General features: G+C 47.8%; 1 protein-coding gene across 1 annotated transcript in view; it reads left to right on the top strand.

Annotated features, from left to right (window-relative positions):
• The window catches only part of ITIH5 (inter-alpha-trypsin inhibitor heavy chain 5), a 104,558-nt gene that overhangs the window by 59,923 nt on the left and 17,667 nt on the right, over nt 1-26,968 (top strand). The window contains exons 8-9 of the mRNA XM_005564592.5: nt 19,104-19,272; nt 25,415-25,724. Of these exons, the coding sequence (XP_005564649.3) occupies nt 19,104-19,272; nt 25,415-25,724 (479 nt within the window). The remainder of the gene's footprint in view (nt 1-19,103; nt 19,273-25,414; nt 25,725-26,968) is intronic.

The raw sequence follows: 26,968 nt of genomic DNA, 5'->3' as shown, positions 1-26,968 counted from the left end.
ATTGGCTGGGTGTGGTGGTGGGCACCTATCATCCCAGCTACTCGGTAGGCTGAGGCAGGAGAATAGCTTGAACCTGGGGGGCGGGGGTTGCAGTGAGCCATGATCACACCACTGCACTCCAGCCTGGCGACAGAGAGGGACTCCATTTCAAAAAAGAAAAATAAATGGAACAATCATACATTATTCAAAACTAACCTAGATAATGGAAAGGATTGTAGGGGAGAGAAAGAACTTGAGATAGTCAGGAAAAGATTAATGATGGAGATGGAAAAGGAACTGGTTCTTGAAGATGGGATACAATTTTCTTGGCAGGAAAAGAATGAGTGAATTCTTGGTTGGGGAAAACCACAAAGCGTGAAAGAAGGCTGAATATGCCTTCTTTTGGGGAAGGAAGCTGAGCACGTGAGTTAAGTGATATCCCCCAGGAGAGTTACCAGTCGCTGGGTCCTCGGGCCTGAGGCTTTAATGACCCTGTGGGAACAGCAGATGAGAGCTTGGGCACTCTGAGGTGGGGGTTGAACCTGAGACCCCCGATAAAGCTGGTTCCATCAAAGGACTGCACCCTTAGGGGAGTAGTAGGCAGAGGAAACCTCCACCTGCTGATGCAGGAAGACAACATAGAAGATTGCCCAACTTTGTTTGACTTTGGGGGTTGTGGGGCAAGGGAAGACTTCCCTTATAACCATGGGACCCAAATCAGATAGCCTGGAAGCATGTGAGCAGGTGACTGAATGTCAACTACCATGGAATCAAGGAACTCTCTGATAATCCACCCATCAAGGGGTTCTGGGCCAGGGAGAACCTGGAGGTGCCTGGGAAGCTCCTGCGGGGCCGTGGCGCCAACTTATGCTGCAGGGAATTTCCCCAGATAAAGCCCCTCTGAGAAGACGCTCATGACACAACAGCACAAAACACACAAGGAGGCAGTCCACGCAGACCAAGGGACAGCCATGCAACGCACTTTAAAAATACCAGTATCAGGCTGGGCGCGGTGGCTCACGCCTGTAATCTTAGTGCTTTGGGTGGCCGAGGCGGGCGGATCATGAGGTCAGGAGATCGAGAGCATCCTAGCTAACATGTTGAAACCCCGTCTCTACTAAAAATACAAAAAAATTAGCCGGGCTGGTGGCGGACACCTGTAGTCCCACCTACTCGGAAGGCTGAGGCAGGAGAATGGCGTGAACCTGGGAGGCGGAGCTTGCAGTGAGCCGAGATTTGCACTCCAGCCTGGACTACAAAGTGAGACTCCCTCTCAAAAAACAAAACACAAAAAACAAAACTGTATCAGTGTTGTTGAGATAGAATTCACAGACCATAAAATCCACCCTTTCAAAGCATACCAGTCAGTGGCTTTTAGTATTTTCAGAGAGTTGTAAAACCGTCACTGTTACCTAATTTTAGAACATCTCATCATCCTCCAAAGAACCGCCGTACTTATTAGCAGTCATTGCTCGTTCACCCCTTTTTCTAGCCCCTGACTACTACTAGTCTCCTTTCTGTCTCTATGGATTTGCCTATTCTAGACATTTCGTATTAATAGAGTTATACAGTGTGCAGCCTTTTGTGCCTGGCTGCTTTCACGTAGCATGATACCTCCCAGGTTCAGCCATGTCATAGCTTGCATCTGTATTTCATTCTTTTTTACTGCTGAGTAGTATTTCATTAGATGGGTATACCATGCATTTTTTAGCAGAGATTCTGAGAGTGTGAAGTGAGTTTGAGCTTGCACAGAACTATGTGCTAGAGCTGCAGCTAAGCTCAGAGGTGGGATTTAGTTGTTTACACCATGCTAAGGTGTAGGATTTCTTCAGTGGCTGATGGAAGGAGCCATGCAGCTGGAAGTGCTGTAGGAATGTAATTTGTGGGCCACAGCTGTTGGTAAGACAAATAGGACACAGAAGCTATGAGGCACGGGGAGCCTGCATGGAATGACAGCATATGCCCCACAAGAAGGAACTTCAGCCAGAGTGGTGAGTATGAATGTGGAAGAAGGAAGAACTGTGGAGCTGCTACTAAAGAAGAATCAGTGTGGCATGGTAATTAGCTGGATAGAGTAAAAAAAAAAAAAAGATTCTTCAGACTTTGGAACCATGAGTGGAAGTAGGATATCCTAGAGGAGGAGCTGATTTGAGAGAAAAACATTTTGTGAGTTTGTTCTCACACTGCTATGAAGAAATACCCGAGACTGAGTAATTTATGAAGGAAAGAGGTTTAATTGATTCTCAGTTCCACATGTCTGGGGAGGCCTCAGAAAACTTACAATCATGGCAGAAGGCAAAGGAAAAGCAGGCACCTTCTTCATAGGGCAGCAGGACAGAGTGAGTGCAAGCAGGGGAAATGCCAGATGCTCATAAAACCAGCAGATCTCATGAGACTCACTCATTATCACGAGAACAGCATGGGGGAAACTGCCTCCATGATTCAGTTACCTCCACCTGGTCCTGCCCTTGACATGTAGGGATGGTGGGGATTAAAATTCAAGGTGAGATTTGGGTGGGGACATGGGCAAACCATACCAAATATTATGTATTGAGTTTTCAGCAGATTAAGACTGAAATGACAGTGGGGTGGTGAAGGTATTCAGATGGAGAGCCTGGAGGTGTGGACTTGAGAGACCCCAAAACAGATGTGGTAGCTGAAGAATGGATAAAACTCCTTCAGGGAAGAGTAGAGAGGGAGGGAGGATAGAAGGCCAAAAACTGAGCCTCAGGCCAGGCGCAGTGGCTCATGCCTGTAATCCTGGCACTTTGGGAGGCTGAGTCAGGCTGAGGCAGGCAGATCACCTGAGGTCAGGAGTTCGAGACCAGCCTGGCGAACATGGTGAAACCCTGTCTCTACTAAAAAGGCAAAAAATTCGCCCCGCGTAGTGGCACGCAGCTGTAGTCCCAGCTATTCAGGAGGCTGAGGCAGGAGAATCGCTTGAACCCGGGAGGTGGAGGTTGCAGTGAGCTGAAATTGAGCCACTGTACTCCAGCCTGGGTGACAGAGGGAGATTCCCTCTCAAAAACAAAACAAAGCAAAAACTGAACCTTAGAGGGTATCAGATTTGGTAGGACGAAGAGAGGGTGATGTGCATGTGATCAACAATTCTACAATCAATGAAGAGAAATTGTGGTGAGCGATTCAGTATCTTAAGGGTAGCCCTTGTCCTGAGCAAAGCTGCTGTTCAGGGATGGCTGTCGGCCCTATGTGGTGGCGTTCCCCATCACAGGGTGTTCACACGCATTCCTGGGGCCACCTGGAAGGAGATCAGATCAGATCTCCTTCTCTAGAAGCAGATCACACAGAGGTTGGAGATATGACCTGCTTGATGCTGGCTACTGGATACCAGGAGGGAGGGTGATGCTGCTAAGAGTGTCAGACTTGAGACACTGAGACTAAGAGTCTCAATGCAGACTTGTGTCATTGAGAGAGAGACAAGTCTGGCAAAGCAAAGCCTCAGCTAGTCCTCACTGCAGTAGTGTTTATGATTTAAATGGCCTGGCAAACTCTGCTTGAATTTGGCTCGGGAAGATCTGCTTCTGTGAGGACAAAGCAGTCACCCTCCCCAGATATGAACACTTGGCATTTGGCATTCTTGACCTCCAGGAACCCAGTTGGGCTGGCCCTCTCTCTGAATTGGGGTAAAGAAGAGGAAGTTCTCACAGTGACTGGTTTAGACACTGTTCCTTTGATTCTCTGAAATCTCCCACTTTTGCTTAGATGTGGTCATCGTGCACATTTCTACAGTTTGCCAAATGACATCAGTTGCTGATGTTTCAAGAGTGGTTAGAAATATGGATAAGTAAAATTTGTGGGGAGTGGGGAGCCAAATTAAAATTAATAACAATTAAGAGCTCTTTCCCCACTGGTAGCAAAAAATATCATATTTAGTGGTGCCATAGTCTGTGTCTTAGTCCATTCAGGCCACTATAACAATCTGCCATAGACTGAGTAGCTTATAAACAACAGAAATCCGTTTCACACAGTTCTAGAAGTTGGAAAGCCCAACATCAAGATGCCAGCAGACTCTGTGTCTGGGGAGGGCCCACCTTCTGGTTCATAGACCCATGTCCTCACATGGTGGAAGGGAGTAGCTAGCTAGCTCACTGGGGTCTTTCATAAAGGCACTGATCCCAACCATGAGGGCTCTAATTTCATGACCTAATTACCTCCCAAAGTCCCCACCTCCTGGTACCATTACCTTGGGGGTTAGGATTTCAATCTTTGAATTTAGGGGGACCCAAACCATCCCTCGTGTAACCCTAGGCTATGCCAAATTCTTAGCTTGAAGAAGGATGTTCCAGTGAGCCAAATGTAAAGTCAGATAAATAGTGATTTCCGAATCACCTCTCCTAGGTGCACGTGTAACTCGAAAGGGAAGGCAAAGGCTGAGGTAACAAGACAACCAACCAGGAGGAGAGACCGCACTCATGTCTGGTGGGCTGGGCAGAGCTGGGTTGATGGCAGCAGTGGGCTGGAGGGACCTAGTGCTCAGAGATGTTCAGGAGACAGTTGTGGTCATTTTGAGAATGTGCTAGACTGAAGGAGAACACCTAGAAGAAGACAGAAGCATGTTTCGAGGGGCCAGGTGGGAAAATGGGGTTTCAGAGGTCAGATGAAGTCACAGCATTGGAATTGTTCTCCCCCCAGCATCCTGTCCACTGGCTCATATGTCTGAGACATGGAGCACATCTGAAACTTCAGCCAACCTACACCCTTTATGACTGGCTAGAACTTAGTTCTGAGGCCATTTTGCTTTTCTTCCCCAGGTAACCGAGCCAGACAGAGTAGGAAGAGATGTGAGGTTTCTACTTAACCCTCCTTCCCCATAGATCTAAGAAGCCTCTATTGCCTTCTCTGCTCTGGGCTGTCTAGCTATCCACATCCAATCTAGCACAAATAAGGAAGACAAGAAAAAGTAACCAGAGCACCTCTCGATCCCCAACAGTTAAGTTCACCGGTTTTTATAATGTCTTCCCTCTTGCGACAGAAATCTCCCTTTCCAGTCTCATTGGTGACCCTAACTAAGAGTCTGGGAAGATGGAAAGAGAGCCAGGAGCAGTGTCACTCTCCCTGCCTAGTGGAGGGGGCTCCACTTCCTCTAAATATTTTCTTGTATATAACAATCTACGTTTCTGGATATGCTGTGTTTAATTCTTACCTAATTGTTCCATGATTTTACGTGGAGCATGGCTTTTTCCCAGCCTCTCCGTATCTTTGTGTTTCATGTTCTTGATGTTTGTGAAGACACATCTCTGAGAATTTATAGTGAGAGGCATAGGATGGACCAAAGCCAAGCAGAAAGGAATTGTGAGAACTTAAGGGAAAGGGAAAGGTGATCAGGTCAAAGGCAGATGGAGAGTCCGACACCAAAACACCTGTAGAATGAAACATGCAGGGATCTAGAATCCAGACCCGCAGTTGGACAACATAAACTTCAGATTTAGACCAGGAGTGAGAAAGCAAGAACTCAATCATTTTATCAGTTAGCGTGTCAGAACGACGGATGGGAGACACCAGTTACACAGAGAGCTGAACCTCTCTTGGTCAGCATCATCCTCTTACTTCCTATTAGAGCAGGCAGCCACGCCTGGGGTTCATCTGGAGCCTACAGTTAGAGGTAGGCTGGGTTCTTGTTAAGGCTATCAAGCCTGTGTGCTAAGGCTGTATTCTTCGCTAGAATAAGAAGTATGGAATTGACAATGAATGTAAATCCTCCAAAGTACTGACCTTCCACGTGAAGAGAAGTGGGGGAAAAAAATCTGTTTCTAGCCCTGAGTTACTTACACATCAAGTATAAAAAATGGATTTGCCTACTGTGTCGTAAAGAATAGCAGAAACATGATTGGCAAAGAGCTTTTCAGAAAAACGTACAATGACATGGTTAGGTAAATGTTTGGTACACTTGTCAAAGCAAAGTCAAAACATTAGGTAACTAATCTTAACATAAGCAGAGGGTTAAGATGAGACATAGTTCGCTTCTCAAGTTAGAATCGTGTTATGCAAACACAAAGATTAATGGAATTAGTTTTGTTTGTATTGCAAAAAATGTTTTAATATCTAAACCTTTTCAGCCTTTTTAAAAAAAAAGTTAAGGCTGACGTTAGCCAGAATTTAGTCTGTAACAGTCTTTCTATTTTAGAACCAGTCTTGAAGTGGTATTGGTATTTAGAAACGTTACAATAAAAGTGCTTTTTATCTTGCTATGAAGAAATAATTTGTTTATATTTTTACATAGATCAGGTAAACATATATGCAAATAAATATTTCGAATCAGAGTTGCGATATTATCTAGCACCATACTGCATTCAAAGAGCATTTGAAAGGAGAATTTAAGCAGTAAATGAAAGTATAGTAGCTTAAAATAATATATTTTAAAATATAGGAGCCCTGTGATTTTGCTTAATTGAAGAAATATGCTTTTCTTGGCAGTGTGAACGTTAAGATGTTGAGACCAAAGAAAAATGTCTTCTACTTTTACTTCTAAGTGAAATTTCATTAAACTGTTTTAAAGTTTTGGAAGATGTATGACTTCTATCCCAAATTTTCCATTTATATGAAGAAAGCTAATTAGTTTCTGCCATTTCTCCAAAAAATACTTTGGCCAGTAGAAAAGTCCTTCTAATTTCTTGCAACAGGATTTCCCAAATTTGACAGAGACACCTTTTTTGGTTATCTTCTGTTTGTCATAATTAAACATTTTTTAATATGAATAATATAATGTGGTTCATTTCAGGAGGTATTTATAGCAGAGGAGCAAAAAAAGGAACTTGGCATTGCACGATGGCTGATTTCCTTTAGGCGTTTTCATAACCTCCTGAAGTGTTACTGACACTCTTACACTGTAGTCAATGGAGTAGCATTCTTTTGTAATGTTTTGATTTTTTTCTTGGGAGCCAATCTGTTGCTAGATTTTTAAGAAGTACAACAATGATATGGACCCAAATACATTATGGAGAACTGGTTCTTCTTATTCAATTTATTGCCTTACTCCTAAGACTGGGATTTTTTTTTTTTTTTAAATCTGATTATTTGGTGGGTCAGTCACAGTAAGATTTCAGAAAATCTTCCTTCAAATTACTGAATGACCTGCAGAGGGTAACGTAAGTTTATGCTACCTTTTATAAAATAAATTTTTGTAATCTTGTAATACTGTGAACTTTGAATACCACCACTGAGGCTTAATGGACACCCACGGCCTGGGGACATCCCTTGGCAAGTCATGGCTACTCTGGTCTCAGCCATGACAGTGACTCCAAGGTAACTTGGGACCATGCTGTGTAGGGGTGTCTGTGGGGTACGGAGAGGGTGACCTGGGACCATGCTGTGTAGGGGTGTCTGTGGGGTACGGAGGGGGTGACCTGGGACCATGCTGTGTAGGGGTGTCTGTGGGGTACGGAGGGGGTGACCTAGGACCATGCTGTGTACGGGTGTCTGTGGGGTACGGAGGGGGTGACCTGGGACCATGCTGTGTAGGGGTGTCTGTGGGGTACGGAGGGGGTGACCTGGGACCATGCTGTGTAGGGGTGTCTGTGGGGTACGGAGGGGGTGACCTGGGACCATGCTGTGTACGGGTGTCTGTGGGGTACGGAGGGGGTGACCTGGGACCATGCTGTGTACGGTTGTCTGTGGGGTACGGAGGGGGTGACTCCAAGGTGACTTGGGACCATTCTGTGTTCAGGTGTCTGTGAGTACAGAGAGGGTGACAGATCTGAGACTGGGAAGGTTGGACATTTCCATTCTCCTCACTGTGGGCTTAGGCAAGAAGTTGCAGGTTGCAGTAAGAATCTGTTGTGAACTTTGATGAAGTCACAGATGGTTTTTTATTTTGGTTGGTTCCTTCAGATGGCATGATGACAGGGCCATCTGCCACCCACCAAGGGGCACTGAGGATCTCCTGCCTGCTGGGTTAGGAAGGCCTAAGGACAGTACAGACACCTGCCCCCTCCCCACTGGTGTCCATGGCCTCTGCCCACCTTAGAAAGGACAAAGGCTGACCTGCCACTACAGCTTCTCTTGGGCATGTTTCATTTTCCAAAATTACCTTTCAGAAACTTAGGGCTGTTTTCATTTGCTGATTATGATTCTCTTCCATGGCTTAAATCAGGCTTTCAGAAGGTCTTTGATTTCTTTGGTGGATTTTTTTTTTTTTTTTTTTTTGGGATGGAGTCTCACTCTGCGCCCAGCCTGGAGTGCAGTGGCGCAGTCTCTGCTCACTGCAACCTCTGCCTCCTGAGTTCATGGGATTCTCCTGCCTCCGTCTCCCAAGTAGCTGGGATTACAGGCATGCACCGCCATGCTGGGCTAATTTTTGTATTTTTAGTCGAGTTAGGGTTTCGCCACGTTGGCCAGGCTGGTCTCAAACTCCTGACCTCAGGTGATCGTCCTGCCTCTACTTCCCAAAGTGCTGGGATTACAGGCGTGAGCCACTGCACCCGGCCTTTACTGGATTATTTTAATCCAGTCTTTAGTCTTTCTCTTAGACTCATTCAAAAGAACTGTGTGGATCAATGGGAAGGAAAATGTCAACTCCCTGGTAAACATTTTAGACTGAGGCAAGGGATGGTGCCACTCAGGAGAACAGCACGATCATTGTGCAGGAGGCGTGGAATGACTGATGCTGAGTTCCCTTGAACTTGGATTCATCTGTGATGTCGTGGGTTCTCCTTGTCTTATGCCCAAAAACCTAGGGTTTGTGGCACAAGAGCCTTTTGTGTCAGGGTTAGTTTCCATCGAATATGGTTTGAGAAAAGCTGCATCGTGGGTACCCGATGGAAGTGGGAGGAAGCTGTGGGCCGCAGCTGGCTCTTCCATGGGCTCCCTTGACTTCCCCTCTTAGGGTCTTATTGGACGTGCTTCTCTACTTGGGAAATGTTTACTGGTCATTCATGGCATGGTAGTTAACGCAATGGAATGCTTATCCCTTTGAGGGTTGGGCCAAGAGCCTGAAGCTCCTTGGGCTCAGCTTTATAGGAAAGAGGGAGAGGAAGAGAAGGGAAGGCCTCATCTCTTGTTCCCAGCGCAGCTTCATACAGGGCCCGTGGTGCACAGGACAGACACCATTAAAGAAACTCTGTAATCCTTCCCAAAGATCGCTAGAACAAGCAAGACCATTGCCGACCGTACTGAAGGGCTGGAGAATCTGAAATAGAGTTTCCTTTTATTTATTTATTTATTTATTTATTTAGATGGAGTCTCGCTTTGTTGCCTAGGTTGGAATGCAGTGGCATGATCTTGGCTCACTGCAACCTGTGCCTCACGGGTTCAAGCGATTCTCCTGCTTCAGCCTCCTGAGTAGCTGGGACTACAGGCACGTATCACCATGCCTGGCTAATTTTTTGTGTTTTTAGTAGAGATGGGGTTTCACCATGTTGGCCAGGATAGTCTCGATCTCCTGACCTCATGATCTGCCTGCCTTGGCCTCCCAAAGTGCTGGGATTACAGGCGTGAGCCACCACACCCGGCCAGAGTTTACTTATGTTTATTTATAACATAAGCCTTCTTGTGCCTGGAAGAATTTAAATAGAAAGAGATTAAAGGACTTACTTATAGTAAACCTAAGACAGAGCTGGAATGGACTTCTAAGATAGTGTTTTTAAAGCAATAGGTTTTTGTTCTTTTAATCCAAGTGAAGTACGTATAAGAAGAGGAATTCATCACCATAAAATAGTTTTAAACAGAGTAATCTCTATCCTTTGTGACTCTAGATAACTAGGGTTAGAAGGAATCTCGTGTAATGCCTGCATCCAGGCCAAGGTATATCTTCAGTACCCAAATAGTAAGAAGTATATTCTTTCCATTTACTAAGTGTATCTGGGTGCGATTTTCAAAATCTCCCTTCAGTCCAAACATAATCTGGTCTTTATTTTTTCAATTTTAAATTTGTTATTTATTTATTTACGTTTTAGAGATAGGGTCTCGCTCTGTTGCCCAGGCCGAAGGGTAGTGGCATGATTATAGCTCACTGCAGCCTGAAACTCCTGGGCTCAAGCCATCCTCCTGCCTCAGCCTCCTGAATAGTTGGGACCACAGCCATTGCTCCTAACCTGGAATTTTTAAAAGATCTCTTCTGATGACATGTGGACCCATGTCTGCAGCTTGTCCTCTTGTGTTAGCAGAGATGACGCCCATTAAGTATGGATTGTGCTTTTAGGAACTGGCACGGATCCCCCCAGGGAAACCCGAAGGGCCTCTTGCGGGTTGACCTCTATAAGAACCCCGTTCTCCTCCTCAGGCCCCACAGGTGCCCCTTATTTTTTTCCTCTAGGCATGGGGATTTGGTGTTCCTGCCTCTTCCTGATCCCCCACTCTCTCTAAGACTTGCTAACTCCTCCCCACTGGCTTCCTAGCCAGTAGTTGTCAGGCAGTGACCTGAGCCCCGTCCCCTTGGTTTCCACCCCAGATAAGCCCTTGTCCAAGAGCATAAAGACAACGAGTTGGGAACTTTTATGGCCCCAGAGAGCAAGTGTGGCTTTCTAAAGCCAGACACTTAATCCCCTCGCGAATCAGGCCTGTACACCGATTGTATTCATCTCCATGAAAACTGCGATACATATCATCATACATTTTATATGTCTGTTTTAAAAGATCTCCAGGGAAGACATTTCCACAGTCCCCTGTGGTCATCTTTTAAGGAATTAATTTCATGACTCCAACATGTATGTTTTGGGGGTCCCTGTCTCAAGCAGGTTAGCCCCTTTCTAGCATAGAGGCCCCTAGAGGGAGCTTAGAGGACAGGAGTGTGGCTTCCTGGGGTGCCCAGTGTCTCTTCCTTCAGGCCTAGTTAGTTGGAAAGGGCGTTGAGGGTGAGTGGTGACCAGCTTTGTCCATCACCTGCACTGGAAGAGTCTACAGCTTTTCCTAGCCATGATCATGCGGTCTCAGGATTGGGAGGGACCCTGAACGGGGGTCTTGGCTGCTCAGCCCTTTGGAGGTGGGAAGGCAAGTCGAGGGTTAACAGAGCCAGTGGCTGCAGTCTGCAGGAGTGAATGAGGTTGGGTGGCTGCTGCAGTCTGCCGGGGTTGGTGGGGCTGGGTGGCTGCAGTCTGCGGGGGTGAATGAGGTTGGGTGGCTGCAGTCTGCAGGGGTTAGTGGAGTGAGTGGTTGCAGTCTGCGGGGGTGAGTGGAGCTGGTGGCTGGAGTCCGCAGGGGTGGGTGGGGCTGGGTGGCTGGAGTCCGCAGGGGTGGGTGGGGCTGGGTGGCTGGAGTCCGCAGGGGTGGGTGGGGCTGGGTGGCTGGAGTCCGCAGGGGTGGGTGGGGCTGGGTGGCTGCAGTCCGCAGGGGTGAGTGGGGCTGGGTGGCTTCAGTCCGCAGGGGTGAGTGGGACTGGGTGGCTTCAGTTTGCAGGGGTGAGTGGGGTTGGGTGGTTGCAGTCCGCAGGGGTGAGTGGGGTTGGGTGACTGCAGTCTGCAGGGATGAGTGGGGCTGGGTGGCTGCAGTCTGCAGGGGTGAGTGGGACTGGGTGGCTGGAGTCCGCTGGGATGAGTGGGGCTGGGTGGCTGGAGTCCGCAGGGGTGGGTGGGGCTGGGTGGCTTCAGTCCGCAGGGGTGAGTGGGGTTGGGTGGCTGGAGTCCGCAGGGGTGGGTGGGGCTGGGTGGCTTCAGTCCGCAGGGGTGAGTGGGGCTGGGTGGCTGGAGTCTGCTGGGATGAGTGGGGCTGGGTGGCTGCAGTCCGCAGGGATGAGTGGGGCTGGGTGGCTGCAGTCCGCAGGGGTGAGTGGGGCTGGGTGGCTTCAGTCCGCAGGGGTGAGTGGGGTTGGGTGGTTGCAGTCCGCAGGGATGAGTGGGGCTGGGTGGCTGCAGTCCGCAGGGGTGAGTGGGACTGGGTGGCTGGAGTCTGCTGGGATGAGTGGGGCTGGGTGGCTGGAGTCCGCAGGGGTGGGTGGGGCTGGGTGGCTGCAGTCTGGAGGAGTTAGTGCCTGCAGTCTTCAAAGGTTAATGGAGGCTGTTTGCCCCTATATGCCTGGCCCCTCTGGAACGAGGGCAGGAGTCCATCCACATGGCCCTCCTCTGAGTGGGAATGGAGCCACCGGGAGGTGCCTGGGCTGCCTTCCCTGGTGCACGCAAGGACAAGTTGCAGCTGAGGCCTTACAAGGTCATAAGGAGCCTGTAGCTGCTGAACTGTGGGAAGGAGGGTAGAGAGATTGAATAACTCTTCCTAAAGCAGGATATCCATCATGTGGGGAAAAAAAAAAAATGCCAGCTTAAGAGCGAGGGGTGTCCCTTTGGAGGTTCTTGGCATACTGTGAAGGATCCCTGAGGATGTCAGTAGCTAAAGCAGCAGCTCCACCACAGGTGGCCTTCCTGGCAGGCCCCCGTGCAGCCTGACCATGTTGGGCCCAGCAGTGTGCAGCGTGGAGACTCTCAGGAGGGCCTGAGAACTGGGCCCAGCACTGCCCTACCACTGCCACTGCATGCTGCTGTCCCTCCCATCCCAGCCGGCACCTTCAGTCCTTCCTGGGTGGGGACTACCTGGACTGTGAGTGCACAGGGTCCAGTCCGTCTGATGCTCACATGGGCTGTGCTGGCTCTAAGTGAGAGGAGGGGCAGGGATGAACCAGGGTGAGAAGGGACCAGTGCCCTGGCTGAGGCCGCCCCTGCCTGTGGAGTGCAGTTCTCTGAGTTATTGATCATCACTGCAGCTTGTCCATCAGGCAGCTCGGAGCTTCCTGCACATCCTCTTTCTCAGTAGTGTCTGTCTTAGGTTCTCAAGGGCTGGGTTGTGTCTCATGTCCCTTGCATTCACCAACAGGGCCTCTCTGTCTGTCCTTCTCCTCCCCTCTGTTTTCCTCTTTCTCCCTCACTCTTTCTGTCTCTTTCTCTATGTCCCTGAGTATTCTGTCTGTCTCTGTCTCCTCTATCTCTGTTCTTCTCTGTCTGTCTGTCTTATTTGTCTAATAATACAACAGATATTTCCTAAAAGCCTACAATGTACAAAATGCCACCATGTTGGGAGGGTGGGGCAGGGCAAGGGGATGGCTGTTTTGAGGAACTCCCTGTCCAGTGTGACAGATGGATCATTTATTCACTGCTTACTTATTCAGGACACATTTGTCAAGCATCTCCTATGCGCCAGGCACTGCTGGGTATTAAATATAGAACGATAAATATACAATAATAAACCAGAAAAAGTGGCTGGGTGCGGTGGCTCATGCCTGTAATCCTAACGCTGGGCGTGGTGGCTCACGCCTGTAATCCTAACGCTTGTTGGGTGGATTACCAGGTCGAGAGATCGAGACCATCCTGGCCAACATAGTGAAACCCCGTCTCTACTAAAAATACAAAAATTAGCTGGGCATGGTGGTGTATGACTGTAGTCCCAGCTACTCAAGAGGCTGAGGCAGGAGAATTACTTGAACCCAGGAGACGGAGGTTGCAGTGAGCCGAGATCGCACCACTGCAGCCTGGCGATAAAGTGAGACTCTGTCTCAAAAATAAATAAATAAAATAATAAATAAATAAATAAAACAGAGAAAGCTCCTGCACACAAAAGCATAGACTGGAGATGGACAGACCAGTCAATGCACAGAGAAAGAAGGACATTCTGTCTATCAACGTGAAAGGAGAGAGCAGGGGTCCATGCTTTGGGGAATGGTGGCCAGGGCTGGGAGGCAGGGAAGGGCTCTCTTGGAAGATCATGTGTAAACCCAGGATTGCAGGACAAGAAGGGACCTGCAGCAGCCAAGACTGAGAGGAAGAGGAAGGGAGCTCCAAGGAAAGGAAACAGCAGGTACAAGGTTCCTGGGGAGGGAAGGAGCTTGCAGGAGTCATGGCGGCACAGTGTGGACATCCCGTAGCTGGGGTACGTGTCAGCCGGTGCAGCATCAGGGATGGAGCTGTCACCTGTCTTCACCGTTGAGTTAGGAATGGCCTCACCAAGGAGGGGACATATCAAGTGAGTTCTGAAGGGTGGCCGTAGCTCAACATGTAGGGAAGGTGGGGAAGGAGGGCAGCCCCTGGTGCCACTGCAGGAGGTCATGAGAAAGCAGGGTGGGTTTAGGGAAGCTGGGTGTGAGCGAATCAGACCTTAGAGTCGGTAGCCGGGGCAGACTAGCAGGAAGTAAAGACAGGAATTTGAACCGGGACCATTTATTTTAATGAGAATTTTGTATCCAAAAGGAGACATTAGGCCAGGTGCAGTGGCTGACGCCTGTAATCCCAGCATTTTGGGAGGCCGAGACGGGCGGATCATGAGGTCAGGTGATTGAGACCATCCTGGCCAACATGGTGAAACCCCATACAAAAAATTAGCTGAGCGTGGTGGTGTGAGCCTGTAATCCCAGCTACTCGGGAGGCTGAGGCAGGGGAATCGCTTGAACCCGGGAGGTGGAGGTTGCAGTGAGTGGATACCGTGCCACCGCACTCCAGCCTGGTGACAGTCTAAGATAAGATAAAAGATAAGATAAGATAAGATACATTAGACTTTATGCTGAGGGCAGTGAGGGGCCATGGAAGGCTTTGAAGAGAGGAGGGTTGAAAATCTACGTTGCAGTAATGCAGGGCCACGCTAGGTCCTTCCTAAAGCGCAAGCCCTTTGTCGTTCCACTTCCGCATATGGAAATTTATCCTAAGGGAAGAGTCACGGGCACAAAGACTTAGGGATAATGAGCTTCCCAGCAGCGCTGCTCAAATATTCCAAAATATTAAAACATGGTGGATGCGTGCAGGAGGATGTTGGGTTGCTGTTAAAATGATGTGGCAAACATTTCTCCATTGATATGAAAACCATATGTGATATGTTACAGTAAAGAGAAACTTTACAGCATGATATGTGTATTACATGATCCCACTTCCTTTAAAATCACACGTGCACATGCGTACACCCGGGGATGTTTCTGAAGTGGTATGTGGCACACCAGCGTTTTAGTAGTGGTGGTCTCTAGGTAGGCGTGATGATGTGAGTTGTATATGTTTTTCTTCTTACCTTTCAAAAAATGAGTAATATTTTTGTATTAAGAAAAAATACAAAGGAAGAAAAGGAATATCAGTTTATGGTCACAGGGATATTTAGGGAGAGGAGTTGGAATTCCAGGGTGGTGGCGAAGGATGTGAGGGTTACAGATTCAACATGATGTCCAGGCTTCTGCCCTGGACCACGGGTGAAGGTTCCAGTGTCCTCTGTCCCGGGACAGAGAGCAGCAAAGGAGAGGGAGATTTAAAAAGATGAAGGTTCCATTCTCTGCCGAGTCGATTCTGAGCTACCCGTGGGACACGCAGGGAAAAACGGTTGGCAGGTTGGTCTGGATGGAACAACGGAGGCCAGCTCCAGAGAGAAGCCTGGAAATTCACAGATGACGATGGTAGTTGGCACTATGGGGGATGGATGATGTCACCTGCAGCAGTGTCTGGTGTGAGAGTGGAGCTGAGAACCTCAGCTGAGAAAAGGACCGTGTGACTCACCCTGAAGGGCCAGCAGAGAAGGAGATACCAGCAAAGCCCCGGGGAGGGGCCGGGGAAGCCAGAGCAGGAGGAGTTTCAAGAAGGGGACAGCACAGACTTGACAGTGTCTTCTGGAGAGTGCTGGCGCGGCTTGGGTGTGGGTTCTGTTTATCTGCATGGGATACTTTGACATATTTCCTGGGAGTGGGAGCCAGGCATGGGAGAGGACAGGAAACCGCTGCGGAGAGCCCCTCTGAACAAGCGGGGTGTAGGGGGATAGGAGGAGGGAAGAGCAGAGGAGAGAACAGAGAATAGTGGAGGTCTCCGAGCCCTGGGAATGAAAAGGAGCATTCCATTGCTGTTCTTTTCTCCCAGAAGAACTTGTTGCATTCTTCAGTAGGATGAGAAGGTAGATTTAATGAAATATGTTCATTGTTCTTGTCCCCGGGCAGGTGCAAAAATCCTGCAGTGCCTTCCTTTTTTTTTTTTTTTTTTTTTTTCTGTTTTGAGATAAGAGTCTCGCTCTATTGCCCAGGCTGGAGTGCAGTGGCGTGATCCCAGCTCACTGCAACTTCCACCTCCTGGGTTCAAGCGATTCTCCTGCCTCAGCCTCCCAAGTAGCTGGATTACAGGCGTGTGCCACCATGCCCAGCTAATTTTTATATTTTTTTTACTAGAGGCAAGGTTTTACCACATGGGCCAGGCTGGTCTTGAACTTCTGACCTCAAGTGATTTGCTGGCCTCAGCCTCCGAGTGCTGGGATTACAGGCGTAACCCAGTGTGCCTGGCACGTGAGTGCCTTCTGCAAGGATGTTACAGGAGATGAATACACTAATTAATGCCAGAAATGAAGCAAAAGAAACAAAGAAATAAACAGAGCCCATCAACATACAGGGACTTGGAAGAGATCACCAGATTTGCTGCACATTGAAAGGGTGACAGCTCCGAGTAATCTCGCCTCCAGTCGTCCTGGGGCTGCAGATTCTGTTGCTGTTTGTGCACGTGCTGCCCCTGAAGTCACACTCCCTGCATTTTAATCCAGGCTCCCATGGGGCATGATGCTCAGCCCCTCCATGCCTCAGTTGCCCCATCTGTTAAATGGGAATACTAATAGTTACTTTCTCTCAGGTGGCTTGTAAGAATTAGAATTGATCACCTCAACATAGGAAGAGCCTGTCCACTCAGCGTATGCTTGGGGAGTAGAAAGCTCCCAGGAAATGCAAGCTGTCAATATCATCAGCATCGTCATCATCATCCTTCTAATGATACCATCAACTCCATTGCTTTCTCAACCTGGGAATGAAGAAGTGCTGGGAAGTGGTTACTTTAGCAAAAACCCACGGGGAGCGAGTTAGGCAAACATTTGCTCAGCCTAGAAACTCTTAGTTCACTAGCCCTACAGAAAAAAATATAATGTGCAGATGTGTTTTGTTTATTTTTTTGAGACACAGTTTCACTCTGTCACCCAGGCTGGAGTGCAGTGGCACGATCTCGGCTCACTGCCATCTCCGCCTCCCAGGTTCAAGTGATTCTCCTGCCTCAGCCTCCTGAGTAGCTGGGATTACAGGTGGGCCACCACGTCCAGCTAATTTTTGTATTATTAGTAGAGACGAGGTTTCACCATGTTGGCCAGGCTGATCTCTATCTCCTGACCTCAAGTGATCCACCTGCCTCGGCCTCCCAAAGTGTTGGGATTAGAGGCATGAGCTACCACACCTGGCCTAATGTGCAGATTTAAAAATAGATGCATTGAGAATAGTTTTCTGAATCAGAATTTGAGGTTCCTATAAAATTCAAGTTGGACAGTTTGATATGGGATGAGCAGTTGGATCCAGGATTGAGAGGAGGCTGAGGAGTGAGGAAGAGGGAAAATTCCAGAGGGAAAGGATACAAAAGCAGTGGTTATTTCACCTAGCCAGAGAGGCCGACGGAGCCATCTGTCTGAACCTGGGGAAGGGAGGAAAGGCAAAGAGTCATGAACCGGGGAAGAGAGCCACAGCTTGTTTTGAGTGTTCCGGAACTCCTTAGCACATGTCCTTCTGGAACTCACCATTCCCGACTTCACTGTTTTCTCTCAAGCTCTGCTGGGGCTTTCCACCAGCAAGTTACAGCCACCAGCAAGTAACAGTAAACCCATCTAGAACTCTGATTGTATGCCTGGCCCTGCTCGGAGCCCTTTTCATCTCAATCCTGATTTAATCCTCACAACAACTTGATGAGGCAGGTACTATTACTGTCCTGATTTTATGGATGGGGTAACTTGGGCGCAGTGATATCAGAGAGCGAGTAAGTGAGGGAGCTTACTGCTCAGGGCCTCACAGAGAGTTGGGGGGGAACCCAGCCTCAAGGGTGACAGCTGGCCCTGAAGCCTGTGCTCTTCACCTTTGTAAAGGTGCCAGATGTCCTTTCATGGTCGTTACGCAGTGAAAGTCCCTGACCGCCTATGCTGAGCCTCTTTAAGTGTCTAACAACAGTGCTACTTGGGAAGACAGTGTTTGCTCACAGTGTCTGCGGATTACTCTAGAAACCTTTTCTAAGCCCCTAGAGTATTTCTGGTTTCAGGTCATATGGCTTCTTTCCTCTTTCCATGCGTCACAGCTGACTTTAGTGCATGCCTGTTATCACTTAGCAGCCGCTATCTCACCTGTATTACTTCCCGGCTTTGCTCAAACCGCCTGCCTTCTCTTCAGAATGCCCTTCCAAGCTGGGTGCAGTGGCTCACACTGGTAATCCCAGCACTTTGGGAGGCTGAGGCAAGTGGATTGCCTGAGCTCAAGAGTTCGAGGCCACCCTGGGCAACATGGTGAAACCCCGTCTCTACTAAAATACAGAAATTAGCCGGATGTGGTGGCTTGCACTTGTGATCCCAGCTACTCAGGAAGCTGAGGCAGGAGAATCACTTGAACCTGGGAGGCAGAGGTTGCAGTGAGCTGAGATTGCACCACTGCACCCCAGCCTGGGTGACAGAGCGAGAGTCTGTCTAAAATAATAATAAGAAGAATGTCCTTCCAGTTCTTTCAAGGTATTCTTTAAACCTCATCCTCAAATTCCTCTTTCTCTGTAAAGCCTCACGTCACTCCAGTCCACAGTAATAATCTTTTCAATTCCTATGATGTTTATCATTTGGGCCTTTAATTTTATAATTCATTAAACTTTCATTCATTCACCTGCCTCACCTTTGTCTAGCACCTCCTTCTTGTCCCTAGGTGATAGGAAGATGAAGGAGACCCACCTGCCGAGAACTCACAACCGAGTAAGAGAAGGAGATGAACAATCATCATGGTGTGATGCGTGCTTTCTCATAGGAGTGCGTTGAGGGCTTTGCCAGCCTAAGGGAGAGAATGATCAGCTCTCTTCAGAGAAGTTAGAAATATTTCGAACAGAGAATTTGCATACTTGCCTGGCTCTTAAATAGGAGGGGCTTGTCAAGTGAAAGATGGAAGTAGGGCAGTGGGGAAGAACATTCAGGGTCAAGAGAACAGCAGTGGTGGAGATGCGGAGGCCCAAACCACCGTGGCGGGATGCAGCTTTCATAATGATTCACTCATGTCTACAACTGTAACATCTTTATACCATTCTTTCCAGTCAGGTAACCAATTCCTTGACATTCAGCCAAGTGCCCTTTACATAGTTGACACTGAATTTGAACCCTGACATTGTTCCTGGGGGTGACGGTTTCCCGAACAGGGGATAAGTGGACTCACGTGAGTGGCTGTGACTGGTTTTGCTTTTGTGTTTGCCTAGACCAAGGATGCCCTCTTCACGATTCTCCATGACCTCCGACCCCAGGACCGTTTCAGTATCATTGGATTTTCCAACCGGATCAAAGTATGGAAGGACCACTTGATATCAGTCACTCCAGACAGCATCAGGGATGGCAAAGTGTACATTCACCATATGTCACCCACTGGAGGTAAAGATGACACCTTCTTTTCACATTGGCTTGGCTTTGACATAATAAGTTTTCTTTTTTCTTTTTGGCTGAGAGACAGAGATTTGAAAGCTGGAGTTGATGGCAGGAAAGGAGACTGCGGGTGAGAGCTTTCTCAGCAGCCTAGGTTGCTCCGAATACCAAATCCGTGCTCTCAGTCTCCAAGTGAGGCTGGTGAAGTTCTGGGGGAAAATAACCTGATAGGTGTTTGGAGGCTTTCCTGGTTCATCTCATGGATCCTGTTACAAAAAGTCTTGCTGATACAAAAACAATACTGTTTTTGTAAAGGTTTGGGGGTGGAGAATTAAAGCCACACGGACCAGCCAGTGGTTCATGCACAGGGGCAGGTGGAACTGCTTTGCAAAACAAGGCGGGGCAGGGGCAGGTGGAACTGCTTTGCAAAACCAGGAGCCCTGTTGGTAGACCTGCAGCAGAGTGAGTGAAACCTGTATCCGGGTGGCCTGGGAGGGTTGCGGAGGTAAAATGTGATGGGGAGGATGTGGGCTCTCAGCCACTGCACACTTGTCTTGGGTGGTGCCCAGGTAAGGGTGCAGAATGTTAAGAGAGGAAAGACCATAAAGAATTCTGAGAAGAGTGGACAATCAGAGCAGTGTGTTACCCAGCTGTCCTAGATGTTAAGTTCTCCCAACTCAGGACCTGCGCCGTGCTCTTGCTGTTCTCTGTATCAACAGTGCAGTGGACACAGAAGAGGTGCTCAGTATTGGAGCAGAGCATTTAGAACAACTGGACCTACTCCCTCCCTGCCCCCTGCCTTACAGGCTCTGTACAGAGACAGCACCTCCTGGTTAATTCCACTTCAGTTATCTGGAAACCTACAAAACACTCTTCAGTCTTTTCCCATCTGGAATTTTCCATCTTTCATATATTCATGGTTTCCCAATCCAAGACAAAGCCCTCATTTCCCAAATGAACTTAATTTGGAACTTGATCTTGCTGGGCTTATACTTTCATTTACACTGGGATTTCCTACTAGCCTCCAAAACAGTATAATCTCGGAACTGTTTTGATGTTTGATGAGAGAAATAGAAGATTGGATTTAATATGATAGTGATAATCTACGGCAGGAAATCCAAATCCATAACACCGTAAAATTCTTGAAGGAACAGATTTCTCTTCATGTTAACATAGCTCCCACCTCCATGCATGGTTCCTGACACAGAGGGCATGCTCAATGGATATTTGTAGATTGGATTTATTTTAATGGTCCTGCTTACTAGAAGAATGATGTGTGTGTGCTGGTAGAGTGGGGTCCATGGAGTAATAAACAGCTTTAGAAAATAGCTGGGCCGGGCGGGGTGGCTCACGCTCGTAATCCCAGCACTTTGGGAGGCCACGGCAGGTGAATCACCTGAGGTCAGGAGTTCAAAACCAGTCTGGCCTGCATGGCGAAACCCCGTCTCTACTAAAAATACAATAAGTTAGCCGGGCGTGGTGGCAAGTGCCTGTAATCCCAGCTACTTGGGAGGCTGAGGCAGGAGAATTGCTTGAATCTGGGAGGCAGAGGTTGCAGTGAGCCAAGATCACGTCACTCCAGCCTGGGCGACAGCAAGGCTCTGTCTCAAAATAAAAAGAAAAAAAAAAAAGAAAGAAAATGGCTGATGTATGTTAGGGTCTTTTGGACTCCAAGCCTTAGAAACCCCATGGATTTTTTTTCTTGACACCGCCTTGCCCTAGCCTCTGCAGGTGAGCAGTAAATCAGCCTGCTTCTCTCTAAGATGTGTAGCGTCAGGATTGAGAGCATGGATTTGGAAGCCAGGCTGCCTGGGTTTGAATCCAGCTCCACCTTCTCTGTGCCTCAGTTTCCTCATCTGTAGAATGAAGATAACAATGGAGTCGTTATCAGGATGGAGTGAGCTAAAGCATTTCAAGTGGTTAGAATGGTCCTGGCACATAGAAAGTCCTCTTTAAGCATCGATGTGGCCATTATTTTCGGGTAACCCCTCTCACTGGTGCTTGTGAGTCCTTTGATGACAGCTCCTCTCTGTTTTCAGTGGGCAGGAGGTGCCCCCCTTAACATGGGCTTGATGCCAATCCCTGCAGGGCCTCTGGTGGCTGTGTGCCATTGGGAAAGCTAATCCATCCCTCTGCCTGGGCTCTCCTTGGCTTTAAAGTGGAGTGAGAGATTTGGCACCATTGCTGAATACAGACACGAAAAAAAACAAATGCCAGTTCATCCTTGCCCACACATCCAGGGGCACTAAGAAATTAGACTGGGCCTTAAGAAAGGCAAATTAGGCCAGGCACAGTGGCTCATGCCTGTAATCCTAGCACTTTGGGAGGCCAAGACGGGCGGATTGCCTGAGCTCGGAAGCTTGAGACCAGCCTGGGCAACACGGTGAAACCCCATCTCTACTGAAATACAAAAAACTAGCTGGGCGTGGTGGCTTGCACCTGTAGTCTCAGCTACTGGGAAGGCTGAGGCAGGAGAATTGCATGAATCTGGGAGGCAGAGGTTGCAGTGAGCCGAGATCGCGCCACTGCACTCCAGCCCGGGTGACAAAGTGAGATTCCATTTCAAAAGCAAACAAACAAAAGAAAGACAAATTAGTGATTCCAATAAAATGTTAAATAACTTTCTTTCCATTTGGACTCTGCATCTTAGCAAGAATTACGAACATTTGGTCATGGACATAGCCTTATCTACTTTTTTAGCTAGAAAATCTGGAGGATGTAAAGCCATGGGGGAGACGATCTGGTTATCTCAGATGTGGTACATTTTAATTTTAAATTTTAATTTTTGTGGGTCCAGAGTAGGTATATGTATTTATGGGGTATATGAGGTATTTTGATACAGGCATACATTGTGTGATAATTACGTCAGATAAATATCCATCACCTCAAGCATTTGTCCTTTGTGTTACAAACAATCCAATTATACTCTTAGGTATTTTTAAATGTATCTTGAAATTATTATTGAATATAATCACCCTGTTGCACTATCAAATGCTAGATCTTCATTCTTTCTAACTACTTTTTGTACCCATTAACTATCCTTCTGCACCACCCTCTACTACCCTTCCCAGCCTCTGGGAACCATCGTTCTCTTTATCTCCGTGAGTTCAATTGTTTTAATTTTTAGTTCCCACAAATAAGCAAGAACATGGGAAGTTGGTCTTTCTGTGCCTCGCTTAATTCACTTAATATAATGAGCTCCAGTTCTATCCATCGTGTTGCAAATGACAGGATCTCATTCTTTTTTATGGCTGAATAGTGCCCCATGGTATATATGTACCACAAATGTGGTAAAATTTGCAGGTAGAGAAAAGTGCCTCCAGTCAGGATGATGGATGGTGGTGATGGTCATCAAACTCTTAAGTTTACTACAAATCATGAATTGGACACTTAGAATGGGTGATCTTTTGGTATATAGATTTTATCTTAAGCCATTTGAAAAAACAAAAACAAAAACAAAGGAAATAGGTGTTCACACTACAGTAAAGTCTCTGCTTTACTTGGTGATGGTGGGACGCTGGTAGCTTAGTTCAGTGGAATTCTTAGCTAACCCAGAAACCTCACTGTAGCTGGGATTTCAACCTCAACCACCCAACCACCTGTCTCTCCATCCACCAAACAAATACTTGTTCAGCTCCTATCAAAGACACAGGCCCCAACTTTATTTATTTATTCATTTTGCTCCCAAACTTAAATTGTGTGATTTATTTTAATCATAAAGTAGTAAATTTAAGAATACATGGGGCCAGGTGTGGTGGCCCACGCCGGTAATCCCAGCACTTTGGAGGCCAAGGTGGGCAGATCACAAAGTCAGATCAAGACCAGCCTGGCCAACATGGTGAAACCCCGTCTGTACTAAAAAAATAGAAAAATTAGCTGGGCATGGTGGCATGTGCCTGTAATCCCAGCTACCCAGGAGGCTGAGGCAGGAGAATTGTTTGCTTTAACCGGGGAGGCAGAGGTTGCAGTGAGCCAGGATCACGCCACTGCACTCCAGCTCGGGCAAGAGAGCAAGACTATGTCTTAAAAAAAAGAAAAAAGAAAAAAAAATACATCGGTGGCTGGGCATGGTGGCTCACACCTGTAGTCCCAGCACTTTGGGAGGTTGAGGTGGGAGAATTGCTTGAGCCCAGGAGTTTGAGACCAGCCTCGGCAACATATTGAGACCCTGTCTCTAAATAAAAAAAGAAGGAAAAGAAAACATGGGAACATTCTTTTTTAAGGAAGCAGTAACCTGTAGTGTAACATACATGCAGAGAAATGCACATGTAGTAAGTGTACAACCTGATATGTTTTCATAAACTGAACAGAACCCGGACCCAGATCAAGAAACAGAACATTTAGAACTCATGTTCTCACCCCATGTTTTCCATGGAAGTGTCTATTCTAAGACATTTGAGGAGTAAAGAAAATCATCCAAAGATAAGCAGGAGAGGAAAAACCTCCTGCTGTCCACAGATACCTGCTAATGTCATTGGTGTTTATTCTTCCACCGTTTCTCAGAGTTGAGATTTGTTTTCTATTTTGTAGAGGTTTTCTAAGCCACATATTCCTGATAAAGTTTTTCTTCCCTGTCGTCCCCAACTTCATTTTATTTATAAATTTATTTATTTTATTTTTATTTTTTCTGTTGAGACAGCATCTCACTTTGTTGCCCAGGCTGGAGTGCAATGGCACAATCTTGTCTCACTGCAACTTCCGCCTTCTGGGTTCAAGTGATTTTCTGACCTTAGCCACCCGAGTAGCTGGGATTACAGGCATGTGCCACCATGCCTGGCTAATTTTTGTATTTTTGGTAGAGACAGGGTTTTGCCATGTTGGCCAGGCTGGTCTCGAACTCCTGACCTCAGGTGATCTGCCCCCCTTGGCCTTCCAAAGTTCTGGGATTACAGGCATGAGACACTGTGCCTGGCCGGCCCTCAACTTTAATCAGAGCTGTTGCTGACAAGGGCCTCTGAAGGAAAAAGGGTGGCTAAAATATTTCATGCTCCCTTCCTCTGTGGGGTTCTGACAAGCTGAGGTGATCTGAAGGGACAGGAAGCCAGGAAAGGAGGGACGATGAAGGCAACAAATTCATTCTTTCATCAGCTCCACCCAGCCCTGGACAACGCTGGAAGGCATCTGAGATGTCAGCAGCTACCCTCCTCCTCTTCATTCCGTGCCCCTCCTCCCCTCTGCAGCTGTTTCTCCCTGCTCATTCCTGCTGTCCTCTACGCTCAACACCTTCCTGCTCTTTTCTTTTCTTTTTTTTTTTTTTTTTGAGACAGAGTCTCGCTCTGCCGCCCAGGCTGGAGTGTAGTGGCCGGATCTCAGCTCGCTGCAAGCTCTGCCTCCCGGGTTCACGCCATTCTCCTGCCTCAGCCTCCCGAGTAGCTGGGACTACAGGCGCCCGCCACCACGCCCGGCTAGTTTTTTGTATTTTTTAGTAGAGACGGGGTTTCACCGTGTTAGCCAGGATGGTCTCGATCTCCTGACCTCGTGATCCGCCCGTCTCAGCCTCCCAAAGTGCTGGGATTCCAGGCTTGAGCCACCGCGCCCGGCCCTTCCTGCTCTTTTCAAAACCATTCTCAGAAAAGGGCACAGAGGTCACTGAAGCTCAGGTAGTGGAGACTGCTAAACTAAGGTGTCACCACACGCCTTCTGGAGAAGGTTTGTTACAGCGGGATAGTCCCCGGTCGCTTATATGCATCTAGTAAACGATTTGCATTTAGCAAGTTTCTGGATGGCCCCCTGACATCTCACTCCTATGAGCACTTGGGTGGTTGAGCGTGAACTGCAGCTATGAAAGTGCATTCAGGCTGGGCGCGGTGGCTCACGCCTGTAGTCCCAGCACTTTGGGAGGCCAAGGTGGGCAGATCACTTGAGGTCAGGAGTTTGAGACCAACCTGGCCAACATGGTCAATCCCGTCTCTACTAAAAATACAAAAATTAGCCAGATGTGGTGGTGTGTGCCTGTAATCCCAGCTACTTGGGAGGCTGAGGTGGGAGAATTGCTTGAACCTGGAAGGTGGGGTTGCAATGAGTGGAGATCGCACCATTGCACTCCAGCCTGGGTGACAGAGCGAGACTCCGTCTGAAAAAAAAAGAAAGTGCATTCAGGGTGGGGAGGTGAGTGTAGAGGCTTGAGCTGTCCCGTGTTGGTGTCCTGCAGGCACAGACATCAATGGGGCCCTGCAGAGGGCCATCAGGCTCCTCAACAAGTACGTGGCCCACAATGACATTGGAGACCGGAGCGTGTCCCTCATCATTTTCCTGACGGATGGGAAGCCCACAGTCGGGGAGACGCACACCCTCAAGATCCTCAACAACACCCGAGAGGCCGCCCGAGGCCAAGTCTGCATCTTCACCATTGGCATCGGCAACGATGTGGACTTCAGGCTGCTGGAGAAACTGTCGCTGGAGAACTGCGGCCTCACACGGCGTGTGCACGAGGAGGAGGATGCGGGCTCGCAGCTCATCGGGTCTGTGGTCTGTCTTCGTAGGCATGCGAGGCTGGTCGAGGGGCTGAGGGGTGGCTGCGGTGGGAACTCAGAGAGGACTGTGTTGCTGCACCCCAGACTTGCATCCGCTGACAGCGATCACAGCTCATTGCAATGGGAGGTATCACAATGTGTTTTGAAGCCCGGCAGATCAGAGTTCAAATTCGGATCCTCCTTTGTGACTTTAGGCAAGATTTTTTTTTTCTTGTAATGGAGTTTCACTCTTGTTGCCCAGGCTGGAGTGCAGTGGTGTGATCTCAGCTCACTGCAACCTCCACCTCCCGGGTTCAAGCGATTCTCCTGCCTCAGCCTCCCGAGTAGCTGGGATTACAGGCATGTGCCACCATGCCAGGCTAATTTTGTATTTTTAGTAGAGATGAGGTTTCTTTCTCCCTGTTGGTCAGGCTGGTCTCAAACTCCTGACCTCAGGTGATCTGCCCGCCTCAGCCTCCCAAAGTGCTGGGATTACGGGCGTGAGCCACTGCACCCAGCCCTAAGCAAGATTTTAAGACAGGCTGTACCTCCGTTTTCTCATCTGTAAAATGAGGATTATGGTTGGTTGCAGAATTTAATGAGAAAATCGCTATGTAAAAACAGCATGTAAAGCATTGGCACAGTGGCCATCCCATATTAAGTATTTAATGAGCTCTCATGGATCATTGACATCCTGATATTTCAAAGCACTTTCTAGTCAGTGTACTTTTATCCTACCCTGTGAGTAGTAGAGTACTGTTATCTCCATTTTGAGTACTAGTTAAAAGATACTTTTATTTAGAAGCAAAACTACCAGATAAAACTGGTAAATAATCAGATTATTTTGAGGTGGAGAATAAATGAGATCTTTTAAATGAGAGGTTGGAGAAAACTTAGATCTTTTAAAACAGAAATAGCTTCCCTCGGATATTATGTTGCCACACACAGTCTGCCACGTTGCTGTTGACTGAGCGAAATGCCAACTCCCAGTTCAGCGTGAGGCCCTTGAATCTGCACCATGGCATATGTGGTATCTACTTAAAAGCAGAGGGGAGGTTTGGGTAGAAATACGGGTGTTTAATAGCCATAATCAAAGGACATTTATTAATGATAAATGGAAGTAGAGGTCCCTACAGTGTGCAGTAAAGACAGGTCCTCGGTTTGGGATTCGCCACCATTTCCTCCCATGCTTCATGAAAGATGTAAATGAAAACACAGATTTGCTTCCCACATTTTAAAAATTATTCAAAGCT

This window comes from Macaca fascicularis, chromosome 9 (assembly GCF_037993035.2).
Source record: "Macaca fascicularis isolate 582-1 chromosome 9, T2T-MFA8v1.1".
In the NCBI taxonomy this organism is placed as follows: Eukaryota; Metazoa; Chordata; class Mammalia; order Primates; family Cercopithecidae; genus Macaca; species Macaca fascicularis.
Note: the sequence above shows the minus strand (reverse complement) of the source record. Positions and strands in the feature narration are given on the sequence as shown.